The 24,101-nt window shown below is 35.0% G+C and overlaps 2 protein-coding genes across 2 annotated transcripts; one reads left to right on the top strand and one right to left on the bottom strand.

The window, feature by feature from the left end:
* The first annotated feature begins 643 nt into the window (after nucleotides 1-643).
* On the top strand, nucleotides 644-19,537 carry LOC110459679 (coiled-coil domain-containing protein 73-like). The gene is made up of 8 exons (XM_021512048.1): nucleotides 644-717; nucleotides 1,382-1,479; nucleotides 1,714-1,853; nucleotides 11,383-11,454; nucleotides 14,203-14,310; nucleotides 15,584-15,658; nucleotides 16,218-16,392; nucleotides 19,509-19,537. Exons 2-8 carry the CDS (start codon nucleotides 1,398-1,400, stop codon nucleotides 19,535-19,537), a joined length of 681 nt encoding a protein of 226 aa, XP_021367723.1. The 5' UTR covers nucleotides 644-717; nucleotides 1,382-1,397.
* Nucleotides 19,538-22,263: 2,726 nt separating this feature from the next.
* Nucleotides 22,264-23,869, bottom strand: LOC110459680 (the record flags this gene model as incomplete). Its single annotated transcript, XM_021512049.1, has 3 exons — nucleotides 22,264-22,415; nucleotides 22,681-23,368; nucleotides 23,731-23,869. Coding segments are annotated over 3 exons (979 nt in total), but the record flags the coding sequence as incomplete, so codon positions are not given.
* Nucleotides 23,870-24,101: the final 232 nt, after the last annotated feature.

Here is a 24,101-nt window from a genome sequence, read left to right on the forward strand (position 1 = left end):
AATTATTCAAAAAGACTCCCTGAAATAAGTATTTTTCCAACCATTGATACAATTCCCTTGAAATTCCATAGTATTTTAACTTAATCATCAAACCCGATCAAAAGTCCTAGAAATATCGCAGAATACCATACATTCATGTTGTGTCCCCCTCTCATGCAGAAGCAATACCGACAGATGTTATGATACATTTCAATAAGCTGATATACAGTAGAATGACCAGGCAGGAAACCAGACTGCTGGTTATAAAAAAGTGAGTTTTCAATAAAATAATTATGCAAGTATTTGAAAATTACCCTCTCAAACACTTTTCCTACTGTAGATAGCCTAGAGATCATAGAGGGAGAATGCCCAGTGTCACCTTTTTTAAACAGTGGCATAACTTCCTGTTTTCCTCTGGCCTCCCTAACTAAGTAACAAATGGATTTGATTTTTTATTTAGAAAGTCTTGGGTTCCATAGAGGTAAATATTTGGATTGTAGACTGTTTTTATGTTTTACACTATAGGTCCACACACCTCGTGCAATCGGGAACCGTCGGCACTTTCCGTAAACGAGAAAATACGGAAAGTGCCGACGGTTCCCGATTGCACCTCGTGAAGTAAATTTCTTATTTAAATTCCTATTACGCATGCGCGAGATAATCCGAGAGTGACATCCCGCGGGATTGACGATTGTATAGATCGGCTTGCCGAATGGTTTATTTCTTTTTTTAATACAGGTAAAGAGAAAGGTAAGTTGCATTGTTAATCCATTTTGTTTGGCGACGTCGATTGATTTGTGGAATATATGTAAGAGGTCGTATATAGGTCTGTTTAACTGAGAATAACCAGAGAACGCCGAATGTCACCAGTTTTGACGGATGAGTACACATGCCAAGTTGATTGTAAGTTTTCTGAGAATTTAACATTTATATATTTAATTAAATTCTTGTTGCTAAAACGGATAGTATTTTATCATGATAAGACATTGTTGATGATAAAGGATGTCTTGTGATGATGATACGATAGTGATGAAATGATGATTACGATGTTGATGGTGATGATGACAATCATGATGCAAGATAAGAGTGAGTGTGTGAAAATGAAAATACCTATTTCAAGTGTTTTGTAACTAAAAATAAGAAAAAAGGATATTGGTAGCTTACGGAATGTTAGATTAAGAAATGGTTCGTTAACAATAATTGTCACAGCAATACAGTGCTGGAGATACTCAGCCGTTTTTATTCCTACTAGGGAATCATCTATATTTAACTTTACCATTAGAATCCTCAGAATTAACACTTTAGTTCCAAAGGAAGGTTTAATGAGGGTGGATGTCCAGCGTAATTAAGATATATTCAGTGGGGACCGTCTTAAATTTCTAAATGTATAACTTATTTTCAGTGGTTCAAGAATATCCATGGCACTCCATCAATCAGGTAGTTTGTCATCCAGTCAGCAAATATCCAACACACAGAATTACACCAGCATCCACTCATTGGGTAAGTCATAAATCATCCAGAGACACCCACAGCTGAACAAATTTCAACTTAAATGCTTATGGTTTGGTTTGAAGACCCCTAATCTATTGCATAATAGTTAATTGCAATTTGTTTTTATAATAATCAATAATTAATCATTAAATTGATATTGGGATATAATGAAATTGATAAAAAGTCTATTTACTTAATTTTGTGAGCATGTGTAAGTATTATTAAAACCCATGTGTTTTATAGATTTTACAGGTGACAAGAATGATGCAACTTCAAATACCTGGTCAGCATCAGTATCCAGTCAATTCCATATCAACCAAGTGGACAGCTTTAGGTTCCGGACCAGCCTCGTAGAGATAGTGGAGGAGCTCAAACTCCGCAGGGTAGGTCAATAAAATAAAAAGTTGTAAAGAACTACAAAAAATATTACATTTAACCAATATACTAGATTTTAATTTCTGATTTTCGTCATTTTATATTATTTTTTGACTGTAAATTATACAGTTTTTCGAAACAAAAGCTTCAACATGGGTAATGCATTTCTTTTGTTTTTTTTTCCATTTTCATTTTGCAAGGACATTCTGTATTCCTTTTTAGTTTCAAAAATCTGCTTTGGTTTAATATAACAATCCTGTTCAGGGGGCACGGTGGCCGAGTGGTTAAGGTGTCTGCAATTACTATTGCCCTTCAACACTGGGTTGTTGGTTTGAGGCCTTAGTGGAGCAGTTGCCAGGACTGAGATTTACTACAGGTCATAAGTCCACACGTAGAAGAAAGCGTAACTTATGTCAAAAATCTGTTTTACTTTTACTTTTTAGTTACAATGTAAGTCTACTTCTGCCTCTGAGCACGCGCAAGTCTACGTCTGCCTCTGAGCACACATAAGTTCACACGTAAGTCTACATCTACACGTAAAATTACAACGTAAACATCAACATGGCCGCGTTCTTATTTTTGCAACAACAGCAGGCAGTAAAGATAAGATGAGATTGCATCTCCCGGGATCGGAGTCAGCCACTTGATATATTATGTGATGAGGAATTGATCAGCCGCAACCGGTTTACACGGAATATTATTCTGGAAATGGTCGATGTTGTTAACAACCATGTGTCCCCTGTAACAGGGAGGTCACACGCCATCCCTACACAAATGCAGGTACGATTACATATAACAGCAATTCAAGTTCCTTCCAACAGCGGAAGTAGGCATGTGTTCATAGGGGGCGTTCATAGGTAATACTAATCACAGTGCTGTAGAACCAGAAAAAAAACCCCGGCACAGTCCGGTATCTCAATACACCAATGGTAAATGGTATCAATATTTTTATATTCGACAGAGTTCATTGTACTACATTTTAGTTATATTTGTATTTTTATTTGGGAAATATATACCAACACAATAGTTAAGATCAACCACCAAAAAGAAAGTGTAGGCGAGAGAAAAAAAAAGAAAAATATCATAAGTATTGCAATGGGGCAGCATATATTTTATCTCTACCGTGTGCTCAAGGGACACAGACGACAGCCCCGATTCTGCAGGGATCACTCATTATTCTGTCTTTGTGTATTGCAGAGTTGTCTTCTCTTGTGAACAGGTATTGATTGTTACGTCATTGGTTTGTGTGAGAAAATTACGTCGTTTTTTCAAAAATTGATACAAACGTTACTCTCACAAACAAATGACATAACAATCAATACCTGCTCACAGGAGAAGATAACTCTGCAATACGCAAAGACGGAAAAGATCACCTTTTATAAACATGTTTGGTTTGTTTTAATTTTGTTTTAACGTCCTATTAACAGCTAAGGTCATTTAAGGATGTGTAACAGCAGGTATATTATTTTATAATTCCCTGACATGCAGGGGATTATATCATTTAGGCAAATATTTTCCTTATTTCGCAAGTCTTTCCTCAGCATTTTTCATGCAAACTGACTCAATTGAGGAACAAATTTATACCACCATTAAATTGACATCTTTAGACTGGTCCTTTTTTAGAATTTCATAATGAAATTTGTCATTTCCAATTGTCACTCATTTAATGATTTTAGCTATGAATGCCAACTGAAAGCAGTTCAATGCTTGAATGCTAAGAAAAAGAAAACAACAACAATACACGTACATATATTTATGGTGTGTATAATACAGCCAATCAATGGCATACAGGATGGACAATGTCTTTGACATGACAAGACAATTATATGATATCCATATCTTGTAGATTCTGCAAATTTCTCAATATTGTATTGATTAATATATATGCTAATTGTATTGACTGTATAAAATTGAATATCTATGTACTGTGAAGCGCTTTAGAGTGGCTTATGTTAGCTAGATAGGGCGCTATATGAAATGTTTTATATATATTTATATTTATTTATTTATTACAAACTACCAAAACTAGCTGATCTGGTCAAAGAAAAATACAGTAAAATATATTATTTTGTTATTGGTGCTTCCATAGAATTATGGCCGTATTTGCATTTTCCAGGTTTTGATCACATTAAGATATCTTGCCAAGGCTGATTTCTTCTCAGAAGTTGGCGATATCCATGGGTAAAATCTTCGGTCTCCATAATCATACCTTCAGTTTGCCTCGCTCTTTGCAACTTTTTAGATAACATCAAGTATCCAACAGCAATTGCTGACATAAGAAAAATAAAATAAAACTTCCATAGTATCGCCAACTTCCCTAATGTCATCGGAGCTATTGATGGGACCCTAATCCCGATACATGGCATGTCTGGAGATGACGAACCGGTTTATGTGTGCAGGAAAAACTTCCATGATCTAAATATTCAAGGAGTTGTGGATGCTGAAATGAAGTAAGCAATAAACAATATCAATAGAGCCAGTTAAGAAAGAAGCTAGGTGTTCAGACACGAAAATGACAAATAACATGGATTTCTCATTAAAATAAAAGTTTTATCGTATGCAAGTTCAGTCTATTTACACGTTATATTTAGCATATACCATTCAATTAATAGATTCATTATAGGCAATATCATCTTTTATCAAATACTTGGTACTAGACATATTGTTTTGAAAACAGAAGTATCAGACATTGCATTCCAAATGTAATTTTAATTTTGAAGTTACAAATGAAAGATAAAAATGTCAAATCAGTAATTGTTTCAATACTGACGGTTGTATCTGGATCTTGCAACCAGATCACATTTCGACCTTTGATCTCTTTGTGAATCCTTGCACTGAAACATGCTGGACTCCGATACCTCCGTACTATATAGTTATATATACTTACTCAAAGTTTGACATGGATAGAAACCGTATTCTGCCTCAGTAAACAAGTCAACATCATTTGGTAGATAGATAACAGATTTATTGACCCATTACTGAGCTGCAACATACAAATGAACAACCCTAGTTATAACTTGCTCACTGTCATACAAATAAATTGAATTCATACAAATACGTTGGATTAATAATGAGCTGCTGCATGTTACTGATAGCAGTATGGGACCGTTAAGTATATAACCCAGTCATATGCATACGTGTACTACATGGAAAGTGATAGGAAAACACTATACGGCCCATACTGTAAATCAGTTTAACAACTTAACCCATGTTAACAAGTTAACAACATTTTCATTTTAAATTTTATCAATTAATTATAAGCAATGAATGTTTTAGCAAATGTTGTTATGGTCCTATAACACACATTGCTATTGCTGATTAACTTAATAAAGCTTGTTAGGGCTTTATGTAAGTTTGTCAGCAATATAAATGTGTGTTATAGGACCGTAACATTTGCTAAAATATTCATTATTTATATTTACAATGCATTACAATTGGAAAATGCAGAGCAAATGTAAATATATTGATATAACTTTCAGTTCTGAAGAAGAAGTTGTTTGATGTCTTCAACATATTTTATCACTGCAACCTTGAAAGTAAGTCAAGGTCATTTTCATAAGCAAACATTTTTGGGCTCTATCCCAGGAAGCTACTGGCCAAATACGATGACCTTCACCTTGAAAATGTGACTATACCAATGAAGAGGTAACTCGGATAATAGATACATGTAGCACAACACCAATATGACAGTTACGCATACATTTCAGTTACAAAACAGGCAGACAAGTCATATACCTTTAAAAGAAACATTCGTTTTTCAGGTTTTTCAGTATCAACTGTCGGTTTCCTGGAGCAACACATGATGCCTATATCTTGATGTCATCAAATGTGCCAGATATAGTTCAAAATATCCCAGAAGGAGGGTGGTTGCTAGGGGACTCTGGCTGCCCTCTAAAGGAGTATCTGATGATACCATTTCAGACACCTGTATCTGATCAACCAAAGCAGTACAATAAGGCTCCTTGTAAGACAAGGACTGTTGTGGAGAGGGCATTTGGTGTCCTGAAGTCGAGATTCAGGTATGCGATTCCAATGTATTCTCCTGGGGAGGTAAAAAGACTAAATTATCGTTGAATCAAAAGGTCAAATTCAGTAATTCTTTTCAATTTAATTAATCCTAATGAAACATGATAACTGTTACATCTATATCCATGTGTGGATATCTCTCTACGGATGATATCCAATTTCGTCTTGTGTTATCTACATAAGCAAGAGCTGTCGTAGAACAGCATAGCTCGTCTATTGCCAACATTTGTAAATATAATAAGTCATCACTTGTTGTGTTATAATTTTTTTTTTTTTAAACCCATGTTCTGCTCTATTTTTTTAAATATTTGATCCCCATGACCCCACCCCCTCTGGCCAGGCTCCTGGGGGTTATATCAAAAATCAGAAAGTGTTGTGCACTTCTCCATACATAAATCTATCATGTGTAAAAGTTTCAAGTTTCTACCTCAAACAGTGTAGAAAAAGTTATTGACTCCTTACCTGGTAATTAAGTACCCCCTCCCCATCATCATATGCTAAAATAAATTGCTGTTAAATGTAGAACTCATGAAAATGTTTGATTTGATATGCTATATTTAAAAAGATAAATTTGACCCCCATGCCCCCCCACCCCTTCTGGCCCGGCCCCTATGTTTCAAGTTCCTACCTTGAAGGAGATGTTGTTTTGTTGTTTTATAGGCAAACTGTCAAATTGCCCCCTTAGGGCCCCGCCCACCTGTCTCTTAAGGGGATCAGGGTTTGTACAATCTTGAATCCCCTTCCCTCAGGATGCTTCCTGCTATATATGGTTGAAATATGCCTAGTAGTTTTAGAGGCAATGTCATTTAAAGGCATACCATCAAATTTACCCCCTTTGGCCCCGTCCATCTGTCTCCTGGGGTGGGGAGGGGGGGTCAGGGTTTCATATGTACAATCTTGAATCCCCTTCCCCTAAGAATGCTTACTGCCAAATTTGGTTGAAATGTGCCCAGTAGTTTCAAAGGGACTAGAACTTGACCTAGAACTTTAACCTGTTGAACTTGCCCAAAAACTTTAACCAATTTAACCAAAAGAAACTAATTGTTTAAAATAAATAATAAGAGTATTTTTCATAGAAACTGGTTTATAGAAACTGGTTCAGAAAAGGAGTAGTTATAGTGAATGACCTACTTAAGGATAATAATACAAACTTGTTTTATACTTTACAAGAAGTTAGACAAACTTTTAAAATTGAAACAAATTTTCTTCGGTACCAAGGTCTGCTATCTACAATTAAAAGACATCTCTCTCAACAACATGAAATAAAATGTATAAGCTATCCTTATACCCAGTAATAGGTATACAAATAATTCTAAGAAATAGGAAAGGGACAAAAGACTTTTATAGTTTGCTTTGTAAAAATGATACTCCATTTCTTTCTACCAGTTGACAGTGTATCATTTTTACAAAGCAACACTGTCAACTGGTAGAAAGAAATGGAGTAACTATTTTGATTATATTGATAATACATGGAAAAATATCTACAAAATACTGTTTCAAGTAACCAAAAACAAAAAACTACAATGGTTATAAACTGTCTGAAGAACATATACACGATTGTGTAAAAGACTGGACAGATTTTTCTTGATTCTCACAACTACCAGACCCACATGTTGTCCTACTTATGGCAATACTAAGCAGAAAGTTGGTAGCGGTCCATTCTACAATCCGGAATATGGATTCGGCCACAAATAAATATCTGGAATATAAGTCGAACACTTTATGAGTAACAAATTACATAAAAAAACACTAAAATAAATCAAAACAATCAAAATAATAACAAATTGTTGTTTTACAAGACTAATGAATAGCATATGTTGTTGTATGTTTTACAAACATTTTCTAGTTTAAACAATCTTTTCCTGTAGATGTCTTCATAAGAGTGGAGGATGCCTTCCGTTCAAAGTGTTCTCGGATAGTGGAAACATGTTTTCGTCTTCATAATAAAGCAATGTCAGAGAAGATGCCCTTAAGAGAAGATGGAGATGACCATGTCATACCACTGACCACCAATCCTGTGTGTACTGACAATTAACCCTTTCAACACTGTAGACCATAATGGACTCATCCAGATCAATGCATGGTAGAGTCTACTAAAGTTACATAGGGGTGAATGGATTAAGGATTCAACTTGCTGCTAGATTCTAAAAGAATTTTACTACAGGACAAAAACTTAATTTCACATTATCGTTCCCCCCTCTAAATCATTTGCAATACGTTCCAACCACGCAGCGATCCGTTCCTGTACAACAAGCTTCTTCTTCTTAAGCTCAATCAGCTCTCTCTAATGCCATCTAAATTTTAAAAAATAGTGATACAAAAATTCCACAATTGTATAATATGATACATGTATTACAAAAATAAGGATCATAAGTTCCAACTGATCTATATAAATTGTACATACACACATCATAATATGCATCTTAAAAAACTTTTTGTTAAATTCATTATCGGAAATGATAATAAAATGTAATTTTCAAATTGACTGAACTCATTATTAAAGTCATTTTGACCTACATTTACGGGATCTTTCTGTAATATTTTGGGTCATCTTTTGGTGTGAGAACATTTAATATACCTGCACTGGTTTCCTCCACTGCCTTCCTCTTCTTTCGTCCTTTTACAACTGAAAGTAAACTTTTAATTTCATGATAATGGTGAATATTTCTGTTATTTTCTTGCTTATTGAAATATACATTCTGTATTTAATTATCATGTGTTGATGAAATGTGTTTGTGTGTACAGTGTAGTAGCATTCATACATCTATGGTTCATGTGTTTTGTATTTATTTATAGTTATTTTCCATTATTGCCGTAATTCATATCAATATTCAAATTAGTGAATTACATTTTTTTGAGATAAATAAACTTAATTGGTTTCTTTTGTTTTAATTCTGTATTTATGAAATTATTGGTAAATCACCATTACAGTGTACATAACTATTTTTGTAAATGTTCCTTCTTCATATTTTATTAAAACACTTCACTTGTACAAGTTTTTATAATAGAGTGTAACCTGCACATACAGTGTATTTCTGATATATTTCACTTTAAAGCGATTATAAATCAAATAATTTTGTTCATGGAATAATCCTTTCACCAATGTATTTTCTATATTAAATATTACATTTGTTTCAATATGACATAGGTATTACATCCAATGTAATGAGCTGTAAATTTGTTAATTCATGTCATACTTGTATGTAAAAATACATATCTATTTATCTAGAGCATAATTTTAATAATTGTCTGTCCTTTATTTAATGTACCTGGTTGTTAAAGTATAAATATTGATATTTATGAATATCTAAGGTAGATAACTCCAATTAGAGCTGACATAGTCAATCAACATACAGGTAATTTGTTGATTAAACATGTACCGGTACTTGTGTGTTGGCACATGATGTATGCAGTATTGCTTCCCACTACTACAACACATTTAGTGTGTAATCTGATATACCATTTAATATTTAATTGTTATTTTTGTGTCATGAGATCATTTAATTAATTTATAATTGAAAAATTTAAAATACAACAATACAATTCAAAATTTAACCTCGGTTTTGTGTTAACTATTTAACATGGAGTGAGACCAACTCTATAATGATAACTGAAAAAATGTATGTATATATACGTTTAGTTTACTTAATTGATACATAAACATTAACAACAAATGGCCAATGGACATCCATGTTCCTCTTCCTCAAGAGCATCCTGCAGCTGGTCATCACCCACCAAATTATTTGTAAAACAGTAGCATTTGTAGTAAGTTTAGCATAAAATTATATATAGCATATTTCACAATTGATGATCCAATGTCAAAGTAATTAACTTAATAGTTCATTGTTCTTAGTCTAGTATGGATTTTTAATCAATGCAAGGGCCATTGTTTACATTTGCTCTGTATAATCCCATTGCAATGCATTGAGAAGGCAAATGTTGTTGTGAGACTATAACAACATTTGCTATCGTGACATGATCAATTCGATTGTTGTCAACTTTGAAGTTACTGTTATTGACGTAAGGAGTGCGAAATCTTCCTTGAAGATTCCTTCCTCTTCACGATGCTCTGCACATCCTGCCACCGTTTGCTTGTTTCCTCCACAGTCCGGGGGCACTGACAGGACACAGCATTAACTCTGAAAGAACAATTCAATATTGATATTAGAAATAATTATAGAATAACTTCAATGTAGTGTTCCAGCTTAGCTGCTTTGGGGGATAAAAAATATGGACGAGTAAAATATTTGAAGCACTGGCCCCAAATGACATGTTGGTGGCCCAATAATTTTGGAAAGAAATATTTCCACAGTATTTAACACAATGCTTCAGGACATTTAAAATCCCATATAATATGACAATGTTTGTAATATGTAAAACAGAATAAAACATTATATTTTTAATTCTTCAACCCTAGTTAAAATCTGACATGATCCACTCCCTTCAGGTCTTTAGTATAAAGAAAATACACAAAACTTGCACTTCAAAGAAGACACCCCTGGCCGTACTTTTACGGAGCGTAAAGATGATCCACGGACAGTTTATTTCGTATCGAAGTAATGGCAACTGCAAAACGTACTGTCCCCCAGTTAATATGAAAGGGACTATAATTAGTTTTATTCTCAGATTTTTCGGCAGTCGCCCAAACTATTTTTTTGTTTGGCCAATAATGACTACCTCACTTTTGACAACTTTTGGTCGCCGGAGCAAGACTTTAATCGCCGTTGCCGAGTGGGCGATCGTCCCTTTCAGGCACTGGGGGGTGCATTTTGTGCTGAGTTTTAATAAATCGTTCATAATTCAGTCATTCTGTGTTGATAAATTCTTTCTCATACTGTAACTTTAGAATAATTTACACAGCTTTGTGTGTAGTTACAATACACTTTGTAGTTAGTTAAACATGAGGAGGTTGCGACATATTGACATGTAAGAAGGCTTACCTATCAGTAAATTTAGACCACTCCTGCTTCTTCACTAGCAGCGGATGGTTTTAACGGATTCCCGGTACACGTCGCTCAGGACCTCCATCTCCAAATCCGTCCAATTAGGCTTTCTTGTTTTCTTTTCCGACATTGTTGACATTTATTATGGTTTTCGAGCAGAGAATGTTTACACTAAAGTGAAAGTATGCGATGCGCATGTACCATGATGCGTTGCTACGTCATTTTTATCTGCAATTTGGAGAGTTCCAGTCGTAAATCTACGTCCAAGATTATGTCTAATCCTACGTTTACGTTCGGACCTTTGATAAAACGGACCAAACGCGCACGTAACTAAAATTGTAACCCGACTTACGTCTTAGTTTACGTGCAGACTTACGACCTTTAGTAAAACTCAGTCCAGGTACTTGCCACAGGTGAGTGGTTTTTCTCCAGGTAGTGAGGTACCACCCGGTTTTCCTCCACCATCAGAACCTGGCACGTCCTAAATGACCTATGTGTGGGACCTGTGTCTAATAAAATATGCATTAATCATTAGTTCATTTCACTTAAAAATATGTTCTCTTTACAGAAAAATGAGGTGGAAAATGAAGAGAGAACACAGGCATTAATCAAAGAAAAATATGAACTTGAAAGAAAAAATGTAAGTGTAACAGGTACAAGACAGGCCCAGTTATATATAAAATTAGTAGTGGACAAACAGGCCCAGTAATATATAAAATTTGTAGTGGACAAACAGGCCCAGTAATATATAAAATTAGTAGTATTCGAAATATCGAATTGGGTACTACTTTTTTCTGTTGATGGAGAAAAAACTCAACTATAACTAACAATTCACAATAACGTTTAATTACGGAAAAATATACAAGTAAACATGAACAATATCTAGGCTTAACATATAAATGACACGGACAAAACCCTACCGATACGACCCCCCCCTGCTAATCCTACTGTTTCATAGTGATCACTAATGTAACAGTGTAACTAATGTAATCATTACCTTCCCAATGATTTTATATTACCTTCCCAATGTCCTTTTATTATCTTCCACTTGGTTATAACTTCCCATGGCCCTTATATATACTACCTTACCAATTGTATTATATTACCTTTTCCATGGTATTATATTACCTTCCCAATGGTATTATATTACCTTCTCAATGGCATTATATTACCTTCCCAATGGTATTATATTACCTTCTCCATGGTATTATATTACCCTCCCAATGGTATTATATTACCTTCTCAATGGTATTATATTACCTTCCCAATGGTACTATATTACCTTCTCCATGATATTATATTACCTTCCCAATGGTATTATATTACCTTCTCCATGGTATTATATTACCCTCCCAATGGTATTATATTACCTTCTCAATGGTATTATATAACCTTCCCAATGGTTTTATATGACCTTCCCAATGGTATTATATTACCTTCCCAATGATATTATATAACCTTCTCCATGGTATTATATTACCTTCCCAATGGTATTATATTACCTTCCCAATGGTATTATATTACCTTCTCCATGGTATCATATTACCTTCCCAATGGTATTATATTACCTTCTCAATGGTATTATATTACCTTCCCAATGGTATGATATTACCTTCTCAATGGTATTATATTACCTTCCCAATGGTATGATATTACCTTCTCAATGGTATCATATTACCTTTTCAATGGTATTATTACCTTCCCAATGGTATTATATTACCTTCCCAATGGTATTTTATTACCTTCTCCATGGTATTATATTACCTGCACAATGGTATTATATGACCTTCCCAATGATATTATATTACCTTCTCCATGGTATTATATTACCTTCCCAATGGTATTATATTCCCTTCTCCATGGTATTATATGACCTTCCCAATGGTATTATATTACCTTCCCAATGGTATTATATTACCTTCTCAATGGTATTATATTACCTCCACAATGGTATTATATTACCTTCTCAATGGTATTATTAGCTCACCGGATCCGAAGGACCAAGGTGAGCTTATGCCATACCGTGGCGTCCGTCTGTCCGTCCGTCGTCCGTCTGTCAACAATTTCTTTTAAACGAATTTAACTAAATTTGACTGGAAGCATTCTTAGGTGATAGGGATTCAAAATGGTACAAATGGTGGGGCTGACCCCCCAGGGGGCTGAGGGGCGGGGCCAAAAGGGGGCAATTTGGCTATATTGCTCTAAGCGACTTCTTCTTTGGAACTAATAGATGGATATCAGCCATATTTGACTGGAAGCATCCCTAGGTGGTGGAGATTCAAAATTGTACAAATTTTGGGGCTAATCCCCCCCCGGGCTAAGGGGTGGGGCCAAAATAAGTTTATCACGTGGAAATGGTTGGTATCCCCACCATATAACCATATATACAATTGCTGAGTATGAAGAGAAGAATGCACAGTTGCTTCCAGGATCGCCCTTGGGTCTGGCCCCACTCTTGGAGACATTGTCCCTGGGTCATAACTTTGAAACGGTTTCAATCCCCTCCCCAAAACTATATATACAAATGCTGGGCATAAAGAGATGAATGCAGTCATGATAATAGAATAGACCCTGGGGTCTGACTGAACCCCTAGGGACCTAGTTTCTTAGTCACAGCTTGGAAACAGTTGAGATCCCCACCCTATAACCATATATACAATTGCTAAGTATAAAGAGATGAATGCACATATGCTTCCAGGATAGTCTTGGGGTCTGCCCCACCCTTTGAGACTTAACCCCTGGGTCATAACTTTGAAATGGCTCAGATCCCCACCCCAAAACTATGTATACAATTGTTGGGCATAAAGAGATGAATGCATTCATGATATTAGAATTGATCCCATGGTCTGCCCCACCTTTGCAGACTTAACCCCTGGGGTCATAACTTAGAAACGGTTGAGATCCCCACCCCAAAACTATAAATACAAATGCTGGGCAAAAAGAGACGAATGCAGTCATGATATTAGAATTGATCCTGGATTGACCTTAGGGTCTGGCATATTCCCTTGGATCTCATTTGGAAAATATTTTGCCATGATTGCTTAGATAACCAGGTGAGCGATACAGGCCCTCTGGGCCTCTTGTATTACCTCCACAATGGTATTATATTACCTTCTCAATGATGTTATATTACCTTACTAATTGTGTTGTATTACCTTTTGCTTGATCTTATAGGACCTTCCCAATAGTCTTGATTACCTTCCTAAAAAGCCCTAATGACAAATAAAAATTACACAATCTGTAGAAAATCTTCCCTGAATTCTCCAAAATCCTGTTTTCAACTGGTTTATAATTCGAACTATGTATAAGTGTAACTTAATTATTTAAATCTGAACCAGTGTTATTTAAAACCTGTCTTCTAATATCATGCCATTTAAATGATTTCCAGGATCTTGATGGAACCAGAATAAAGAATCTTCAAGAAGACAACAACAAGAATTTGAATGAAACAAAACGAAATTTTGAAGAGAAGATGAGAAAATTGGAAGAAAAAACTGTAAGACTTGCATAATATTAATGTAACCAAGCTCACTATTCCCAAGTTACATAACATTACTGTAACCAAGCTCACTATTCCCAAGTTACATAACATTACTGTAACCAAGCTCACTATTCCCAAGTTACATAACATTACTGTAACCAAGCTCACTATTCCCAAGTTACATAACATTACTGTAACCAAGCTCACTATTCCCAAGTTACATAACATTACTGTAACCAAGCTCACTATTCCCAAGTTACATAACATTACTGTAACCAAGCTCACTATTCCCAAGTTACATAACATTACTGTAACCAAGCTCACTATTCCCAAGTTACATAACATTACTGTAACCAAGCTCACTATTCCCAAGTTACATAACATTACTGTAACCAAGCTCACTATTCCCAAGTTACATAACATTACTGTAACCAAGCTCACTATTCCCAAGTTACATAACATTACTGTAACCAAGCTCACTATTCCCAAGTTACATAACATTACTGTAACCAAGCTCACTATTCCCAAGTTACATAACATTACTGTAACCAAGCTCACTATTCCCAAGTTACATAACATTACTGTAACCAAGCTCACTATTCCCAAGTTACATAACATTACTGTAACCAAGCTCACTATTCCCAAGTTACATAACATTACTGTAACCAAGCTCACTATTCCCAAGTTACATAACATTGCTGTAACCAAGCTCACTATTCCCAAGTTACATAATATTACTGTAACCAAGCTTCATAATATTACTGTAACCAAGCTTCATACTATTACTATAACCAAGCTTCATAATATTATTGTAACCAAGCTTCATACTATTACTGTAACCAAGCTTCATACTATTACTGTAACCAAGCTCACTATTCCCAAGTCCTTTGGCTAGATTTAAAACATGATACTAGATTATAGAGCTTTGTGTTTTATAGTAGTATCACTTATCTCGATTGACATATGTTTTGTGGGAATGATGGATAGGGAATATACTTTGTCATTAAGGGCTGACTTTCACATTTCTGTATTCAAGATGGCCACCTGATGGCCTCTGATTTGCTGAAACAATAACGGTTATAACTTGAATTGAATTTTCTGGGACTATTGATGTGTTGTGGGAGAGATACATATGGGGGATATTCTTTGTCATTAAAGGCTGACTTTCAAATATCTATACTTTAGATGGATCCCATGGCCTTGGATTGGCATTAAAAACTTCAAATGGTCGGGGGGGTTATAACTTTTTCTATGGATTACAGTTCTAGTTCTGTCATTGTGTTTACAGAGACAAGATGCTGTACAGAAGGAGGCCATGGTGAAGGAAATGGAAGCCATGAAGGATGAACTCCGGAAGCTACAGGTCAGGGGCTTATAAGTTTAGAACTAAAGGACTTACACTTCTCAAGTTATATTAATGTTGCTTGTGATAGAGTTAAGGACATATGCTACCTTTCACATTACCTGTGATATCGAGCTACCTTGCATGTAATATACCTGGGGCTTGTGAAAGTCTTAAGGACATTTTTTTTCAAATTGAGAAATTTTAAAAGAGTTGGGAAGAAAAACCATTAGTTCCCATCTGGAATGGGTCCAAACTTAACATCGAAAAAAGTCTGGAACATACCTATGATTTACGTGGTGGTTGAGGATATAAAGTTAATACATGTGAAATGAGATATCTGATTAAAAATTAAAAATCTATGTAGCGCTGAATTGAACAATTTTGAATTACTTAAAAAATCATCAGTGCCTTCAGCCTAGCCATATGTGTCTTTCAAATGGGCATTTAATGTGTCTTTGGGATTATCCTTTGTTGCTAATAAAGAGATATACATTTCTTGCAAAACATCCCCCACACACAGATTTTATAACTTGAAATAATAACTGCTTAATACTCTAAACCATTTGATGTCCATCAGCTATCAAAGTATTCCCTAGAGAAGTTGTTGCGAGACCAGGAGAGGAAGGTTCAGATCCAGTCAGATTCCACAGAGCAGCACCTGCAGCAGCTGTCCAGGGTAGAACACAAACTACAGGCCTTCTCCACCTACAGTAACAAGCTGGTCAACAGCCAGGAACGTCTCGACAGACAAGGTAGGTGTGTTTTATAGCTGGTCAACAGCCAGGAGCGTCTCGACACACAAGGTAGGTGTGTTTTATTCATACAACATCTAGTTCAAAGTCACTTGTTAGATCTAGTTCAAGGTCACTCATCACTCATGCTTAATCTACATGGGTCACTCATGCTTTATCAAGTTCACTCATGCAAGATCTAGTTCAAGGTCACTCAAGATGGACTTAGTCAAAGGTCACTCAGGGTCAATCTGGTTGAAGGTTTCAGTGATGCTAGATCTTGTTCGAGGTAAATCACATTGGATCTATAGCTTTCATGCTAGATCTCCTAAAATGCCATTTACAATACCTCAAATTAACCTCTGAACACAAAGTCAACCCTAACACAAAATTAATGTTTGGAGTACTCTGAGGATCCCAGTGAGACGGCCAGGTAAAGGTAGTGTGGAGAAATACATCAACTGTGGAGGCTGTCTAGTAAACATATCCAAAATGGCCACAAAATATAAAAAAAACTGCATACCATAGGCTAGAGCAGGAAGCACAAAACTGATCTGCTGACCGCACTGACTTAGGAACACAGGTGGTTCTTCAGTTAGTGTCGACGTCAATGTGACCAGGTCCAGAGTATTAAGGCCGACAACGTTATTCATTCATAATTCCTGATCTAGAAAACCAGTGGCCAATTAGCCCCGTTGACAAAATAACATATTGCCTGCAGTATGCTTAATGTTTTTATTGCATACGGAATTGAAAATGAAATAATAATGATAAACATTTTTTGGCTTCTTAGTGATTTATTGCAGACAAAAAAAAAAATCTTTTTCAATAGTTCTAATGCAAATATACAAGATGGAAAGTTTTTCTGAATCAAAATCCAAACTATCAAACAAATTTCAGGGTTAAGTTGTTCCAAATAAATATGTACCCCAACAACAAACGTCAAAATGAAATCATTTAATTACATTCCAGGAATGAGGAGATAACACTTGTATATGCAGCAAAAATCACCAGAATATACTGATTTCAAGTTTCAGTGTTTCTGTCTATTAAAGGGACATCACGTGAAGAGACATATTTTTTTTAATGAATGTATATATTGTATGCACTTCCACTTATGTTACCTCGCTATTTCCATATTCATAGTCCGTTCCAAATGTCCAGTTTGACCACTTGAATTGTTCGGGAAAGCCCTGCTAAAAATAGCGCCGATAACGTCACCTGACTCGGCAGTAAACACAAGTTGTCTGAGCGAGATGAAACAGTTTCCAGAGGGGCCCCCAGAGAGGGGCCGTCAGGCAACTGCAACTTCTTACCGCGCTATGAAACCAAGTAATATGACTTCTGAGTCCGTATTCAAACTTATTGAACAGTAATTATTCATCATCAGAAGTTAATTGCACGCTTGCCAATATTCATAATTTAAATTTATTTAGCTTTAAACATATTTGTTGCCAATAAAATTGAACAAGGGATGGGGCACAAGTTTTTACAATTTATCACAGCCTTCTCCCATCATACATTTACAATCAAATGTCAACAATGATAAAAGGCATACACATAAAGTAGATATTTATAAATATATATTGAATTTAGTACCAGAATGTGACTGGTACAGATGTTACGGGGCTAAACACCTTCCCTCAACCATGGGACAAACCTTTCTGATTTTTTTTTATAAAATACCGGGGCAGAGGAGGCCGGGTATTCATATTAGTTCTGATTTAAATCTTGCATGTAAAACCAAAAATAATCGTTTAATTCAGCAATATAATCAAATCATACCATTTTACTGAACCCGGTAATATTATAAATTATGTAAATCTAATAGCGCATGTATCTTGATGACCCCGAAAATACACTGTAGGCCTTCACAACAGTTATCCCTTGAAGGGCCTCATGGCAAAATCAAACTAACCAGTCACTTATCACTTCCTTTCGCATAAATCACTGTATTATCATAGAAACACAAAGTAAACTCTCTCCGATAAATGCCTATTAACATATTAAACTAAGTTCATCTGTGTTCAAACTCAGACAAAGATACTAGTGAGCTTAATAGTTTTAGATATTTATTCATAACATAAACAGCGCTAGTATTTCTGTCGATTCCATTTCAGCTTAACCGGCTATCCGGAAAAATACATGCACCGTACTAACTGCTACGGCAGTTATTTTCTCCTTTGAATACTGCCCACCTGCAATAATGATTCCGTAACGTACTCCTTGCGCTATCTTTTGACCATTTTGCAACTTTTCGTTTCGTAGCTGACACGGTACAACACTTTTCTTTCGCTTACTTCACACGGCCAGTCATTTTGTTTACAAAGAAATGGTGTGCTATGCGCATGCGCTAGTAGAGGGAAATCCCTGAACAAAACGTTGGTCAGACAGGTAGAAATACCGATGATTTTCTTAGATTTAATCATTTTTATGAATCTATTTCAGCCAAATCCGATCGTTATTTTCCATAAGGAGTCTCACTTGATATGTTTATGTAGTATTTGAAAAAAAGACAAAAAATAAAGTTACTTCGCCGTGATGCCCCTTTAAAATATTGGCAAATTGACATCAGTGTTGTGGTATATTAATTCTGATCAAGGGGAGGTAAATCTTTCTTCAGCTGATTTTTTAAAAGTTTACAAGCACATACCAGGTAATTTGTTCAGGTCATTTCATATTTGATAAAAAAAAATAAAAAAAATAATGTATCAACCAAATCCCATCGTCGGAAACCCATGTTTGATTAGAACACTAGTTCAATCGAACGTGAGTTTCGGACGATGACCAAATCCAGGACATTTTGGTTGATAACTTGTATAATCATTTGCATCTTGCATCTGAAATTGGGAGGTGACCAGTCAGGTCTAGGCCTAGCATGTCCCTCTGAAAAATGTTTGTTCCTGATACTTTTATCATCAGTAGACAACAACTCAGAATTAATTTTTAAATTGGAGACAGGTCCACTCTTAATATTAAGTTTACTGAGAAAACATCAACCTTCTGTTGGTGTGAGTGGGAGGTATGGCAGGGTGTGAGGAGTTGTTTTGGAACAGTCATTTGCAATAGCAAGTAAGTTTGCCTCTGTGGGTGTAGTTACCTCACACTGTTAGTAAAAGTATTTACTTCTGTTCCAGGTTTTCTGTTTCATAAAAAACACTTATGATGGTGTTGGTCTTTTTTAAAACAAGACATCAAGGTGTTGGGTTTATATACAATGTATACCATATGAAAAAGCCATAGAAGTTTCTTATATATAAGCATGTGGTTACAGATTTTGGGGATTCAAATTTATGGAATATGAGCTAAAGACATGCTAGGTTATTAACATGAGTTGGTGAAGAAATATAGATTAAAACTTAAACTAAAAAAAATGCCATTTTTCCAGTACATTTCATTAATGAATTAAAAATGTATAGAGTTTTAAACTCAAGAATTTGATTAATGTAGTGCTAATTATGTTTTAGTTTGCCTTTCAGTTATGTAAAAAAATGTTCATAACATTTTCTATATGTTTCAAGTGATTCATTTAATGAGTGTTCAAGGAACTATTAAGTAAAATTATATCATGGTATCTTGTTGTTGCATGCTGGAAGACATTTTTGGATTTGTGTAGTAATAAAAATGAAATAAAAATGAAATTAAAAAATGTGAAAATAATTATTATGTTACTTTTAACCTAATACATGCAATAAAAAGAAACAAATCTTGCTTAATGCCATACAAATTTAAAACATTGTTGAAGAGAGTTATTGAGTTATTTTGTGAACAGATTCAAGCATGATGTTTATTGCATTTGATTTATTATAATATTACTGCTAACTGTGATAAGCAATAATCCCACATGGTCTGATGGGGAGAAAATACAATGCACAGTGATCATAATAGCAGGTAACATTTAACTCATAATTCATGATTTTATGACTAACTTAACATGAAAATAAGATGAAAGTTAAATCTTATAAGAAAATGAAGGCATGAATACTAAATTAATAACGTTGATGGTTTTTAACAGTTTTTTTCTGGTTATCTCCCTTGGATTGCAGCGATGGGGAACAAGTTTTGTTTTGCAGTTAAAATATTTATTGAATAAAAAACCTCAAATGCTAACCGAGTGAAATGGCATATGCTAAACTGAAATTGATCCTGCATGTTAAATCTAATAAGGTATCAACTGGGGGAAAAAAATCTAGCAAACAAAATTATGACTAATTTTTCCCCAAAAAATGAGGAACTCTGTATAGGAGACAAAAAATGGCCTCCTGTTGTCAAATTACAGTTTAGTGCACCATATACCATTCCACACAATATTTCAAATAACATGCATAAAATATCTTTATACATGTATCTTAATTTTGAAATAAAAAAATCATGCACAAATTTGATAGATAATTCTGAAATGTTTGTGGCACTACAAATACAAAGGTAATACAAAATATTTCCAGTATTAAAAATGTGATTCTGGTCCAATTATTTAACTTCAAGGGCAGTAACTCTCTCAAAGGGACCAAATTCATTTTGAACACTGGAAAACTCGTATTTTTGTGTTATGACACTTCAAAAATGGAAGAGCAAAAAAACATAAGAATCTTGGCAAAAAACGTAAAGCCTTTCATTCGAAAATATTGGTAAAAAAGAAAGGCAAAACTAAATTGGCAAATATGATCCTAATTAACAGCAAGCAATAACAAAGCAGTCGAATAAAGCTCATATTAAAGCAGAAAAAATAATAACTAGAAAACAATTAACATGAAAAAAAATATTCACATGTCAAACAAATTAACTTTGGTACGACAAATATATAAATTGATTGATTAGGGGGTGGGGCTTCATTTTAGAACAATGAATGATATTTAAAAAATTATCATAGAAAATAAATGCATCAGTAATCGCTATTTCCGGTCATAATGCCTGTTACAAATGGAAGCACAGACCTAAATTAACGAGGTAAATCTAGTTGTCTACACTGAGATTTTGTTTAAGAATCCTGAATTAACATGAAAGTCACAATTGAACAAAAATAAGCCAATGAATCCTATACTATTGTGAATATCTTAACTCATTCACCCCTGAAGACACATTTGAACTCTTCCAATTCGAAGGGTGGAATAGTTCATTATGAAGTTTCAGGGGTGAATGAGTTAATTTCCCTGGGTACTGTAACTACTTCATTCACAGATTTGCCAATCAACTTGGATACTTATTCTTAAGGTCTAGAGTTTACATTTCATTCAATACAGATACACAATTTCAAATAAGAAGAAATCATCTACCTTATTCTCTGTAATTTGTATCCAGGGTGCTGAATAGGGTGCTGATTAAGATGGGTAATGTGATAGTTGCTGCAATGGCAACACATTCCCAGGGAGATTTCAAAGTTATTCTCTTTTTTTCTTTCAAAAACACTGAGAAACAGTCTTGTCAGATTGTGATACTGTTGTAGTGTCAGATATAAAGTGAGTATATAGCAACATGTTAGCCAGACACAGTGTTTGGAAAAGGAAAGGGGGAAGGGTGCTAGTTACGGCGAATACAGTATAAGATTTGACCGGTAAGGTTTTGTATGAATTTACACAGAAATATGAAATATTGTATGAAAAATAATCTACAGTAATGATTAAGACATTTTATGTAAAATGTCCATTTCAGGTAAAAACAAATTTTAAATATTTTTAAGCAAGAAATTGCAGAGCTGCAAGAGTTAATCACAGAGTTGAAAATGTCACATACATTTACATAAGTAACATGGCACATATAGAATACAAATGCACCGGAAATGTGGCAATATTGATGAAGCAGGAATTTTCAGTTGACAGTGATGTTTTGTTGACAAATTGTTAAATTCTGAAGAAGTTTATGATCCTTGGATAACATTGAAATTATTGACATTTTTCACAAAGACATAAGTTGGTTTCTGTTCACCGGTACCTTTGCCCTGAAGGTTAATATCAGAGGCTGTTGATTGATTTGAGGAGTCGAATGAACTTTCGTTGGAGCATGGTCTGTTTTCAGCATAGTCCTGCTGACTTTGGGACTGAGGTTGGCTGAAACCACACCCATCTGTGTACACTTCACTCGGGATAAGCATTTGGTCCAGGTTACAGGATCCCTGGAGAGAGAAGTGGTCGTGGTCATGATCGTAAGGGTGGTGGTAGACGTAGTCCCTTGTTTGTGAGTCATCCTCACAACCAACTGATATTTGAGCTCCGAAGTCACGCTTTGGGACCTGACACAAACAGGACTTCTTCAGATTTTCATATTTCTTTTTTAATTTGTGAAGTTCTATGTTTGTTTTCATTTTTTCTTTACATCTCATCTCTTCCCATTGTTCTTTTTCCTTTTTCTGCTTTTTCGTATTTTCTTCCTTGATTTTCTGAATTCTTGCATCACTTTCTGCCTTGGCCTCCTCACGACTTCGATTTTGCCACAGTTTCATGTTCTCCTTCTCCTTAGCAAGTTCAACCTTTTGTCTATCATTTTCCTGTTTCAATTCTTCACATTTAGTCTTGTATCCCATAGCCTCTTTTTGAGCTTTTGCTGTACGCTGTACTTCCTCATTGGCACGTTTCTCAAGTAGACGTGATTTTCTCTCAAATAACTGTGGAAGTGAGAGATGTTCACTTGGTCCTTCGTGATATTCAAGATCTTTTTTCATAGATTCTAATATGTCTATCAATTTTCCATGTTCGTTAACTTGCACAGCAAATGGAAGAACTTCAATGCCTGGAATTTTGGTGCCGTTGACAACCATTGCTAAGCGACTGCTGATTTGATGTGACAACATGTCCCGAGCTTTCATGTGTTGTCTCTTCTGCTTCTTTTGTCTTTGATCTGATAAGTGACGTTCACGTTTTTTCTTGATGTCGACGAGCTGGCAAGCAATGTAATGACAGTTTCTATCCTTTTTCAAGATCTCCACTAGGTCCAGGAAAGCCCCAGGGACCTTTTGAATGTATGTCAGGAATTTCCGGACCTGGTCATACTGCTTGTTTTGTTTCTGAAAGTGAGGAAAAAATATATCATTATTCAGAATAAGAAAATGGGAGATTAACACAGCAACATTGGTCAGAATAAGAAAAAAGATTATTTTTTAGTCTGGACACTTTGATTATTAGTCATACAAATTAAGTCTGGAGTATTAAATTCTTTGGATTTAAAGCTTGACAATAATATAAAAGTGGTCAGAATAAGAAAAAAGATAAGATTCTTTCGTCTACACACTTTAGTAAATAGTTGTACAAATGAACTCTGGATTATTAAATTTGCTGGATTTAAAACTTAACAATAATGTAATCAACTAGAAAATAGATTTCCTCAATTAACAGTTGACAGTAACATTCCACACAACTGTTAACCTACCACGATGTTATTCTTATCGTCAAGGTTCAGTATGTTTTTGTCTACGAAATGTCTGAGGAATGACTGTGTGAGAGGCAAGGCTCGCTCCAAATCCTTCAGCAGTCGGTTGATCGCAAACTTCTCAGCCTCATTCATGTTTCTGAAAATAAAGAATAAAAAGGAAAATGATATTTCTGAAAACCAAGTTAGGGCTGCTTGTTTAAGGTGGCAAGATATGATGGGAAATCCTAGGGAAATAACCATCTATGTCCACCCACACAGCACAGCAACACAATGACAATACATAATAATGGTAATAAAACCTCTAGATCTACACACAGTACAATGACAAAATATATCAAAGCATCAACACAAAGGAATAAAATGTACCA

The sequence above is a fragment of the Mizuhopecten yessoensis genome, unplaced genomic scaffold (assembly GCF_002113885.1).
Source record: "Mizuhopecten yessoensis strain PY_sf001 unplaced genomic scaffold, ASM211388v2 scaffold10185, whole genome shotgun sequence".
NCBI classification, from domain to species: Eukaryota; Metazoa; Mollusca; class Bivalvia; order Pectinida; family Pectinidae; genus Mizuhopecten; species Mizuhopecten yessoensis.

Coding starts and splice junctions, on each gene's coding strand:
- LOC110459679 (XM_021512048.1), top strand. CDS start 1,398: ATGGCACTCCATCAATCAGGTAGTTTGTCATCCAGTCAGCAAATATCC. Junction 11,455..14,202: donor ATGAACTTGAAAGAAAAAAT/GTAAGTGTAACA, acceptor AATGATTTCCAG/GATCTTGATGGAACCAGAAT. Junction 14,311..15,583: donor GAAAATTGGAAGAAAAAACT/GTAAGACTTGCA, acceptor TTGTGTTTACAG/AGACAAGATGCTGTACAGAA.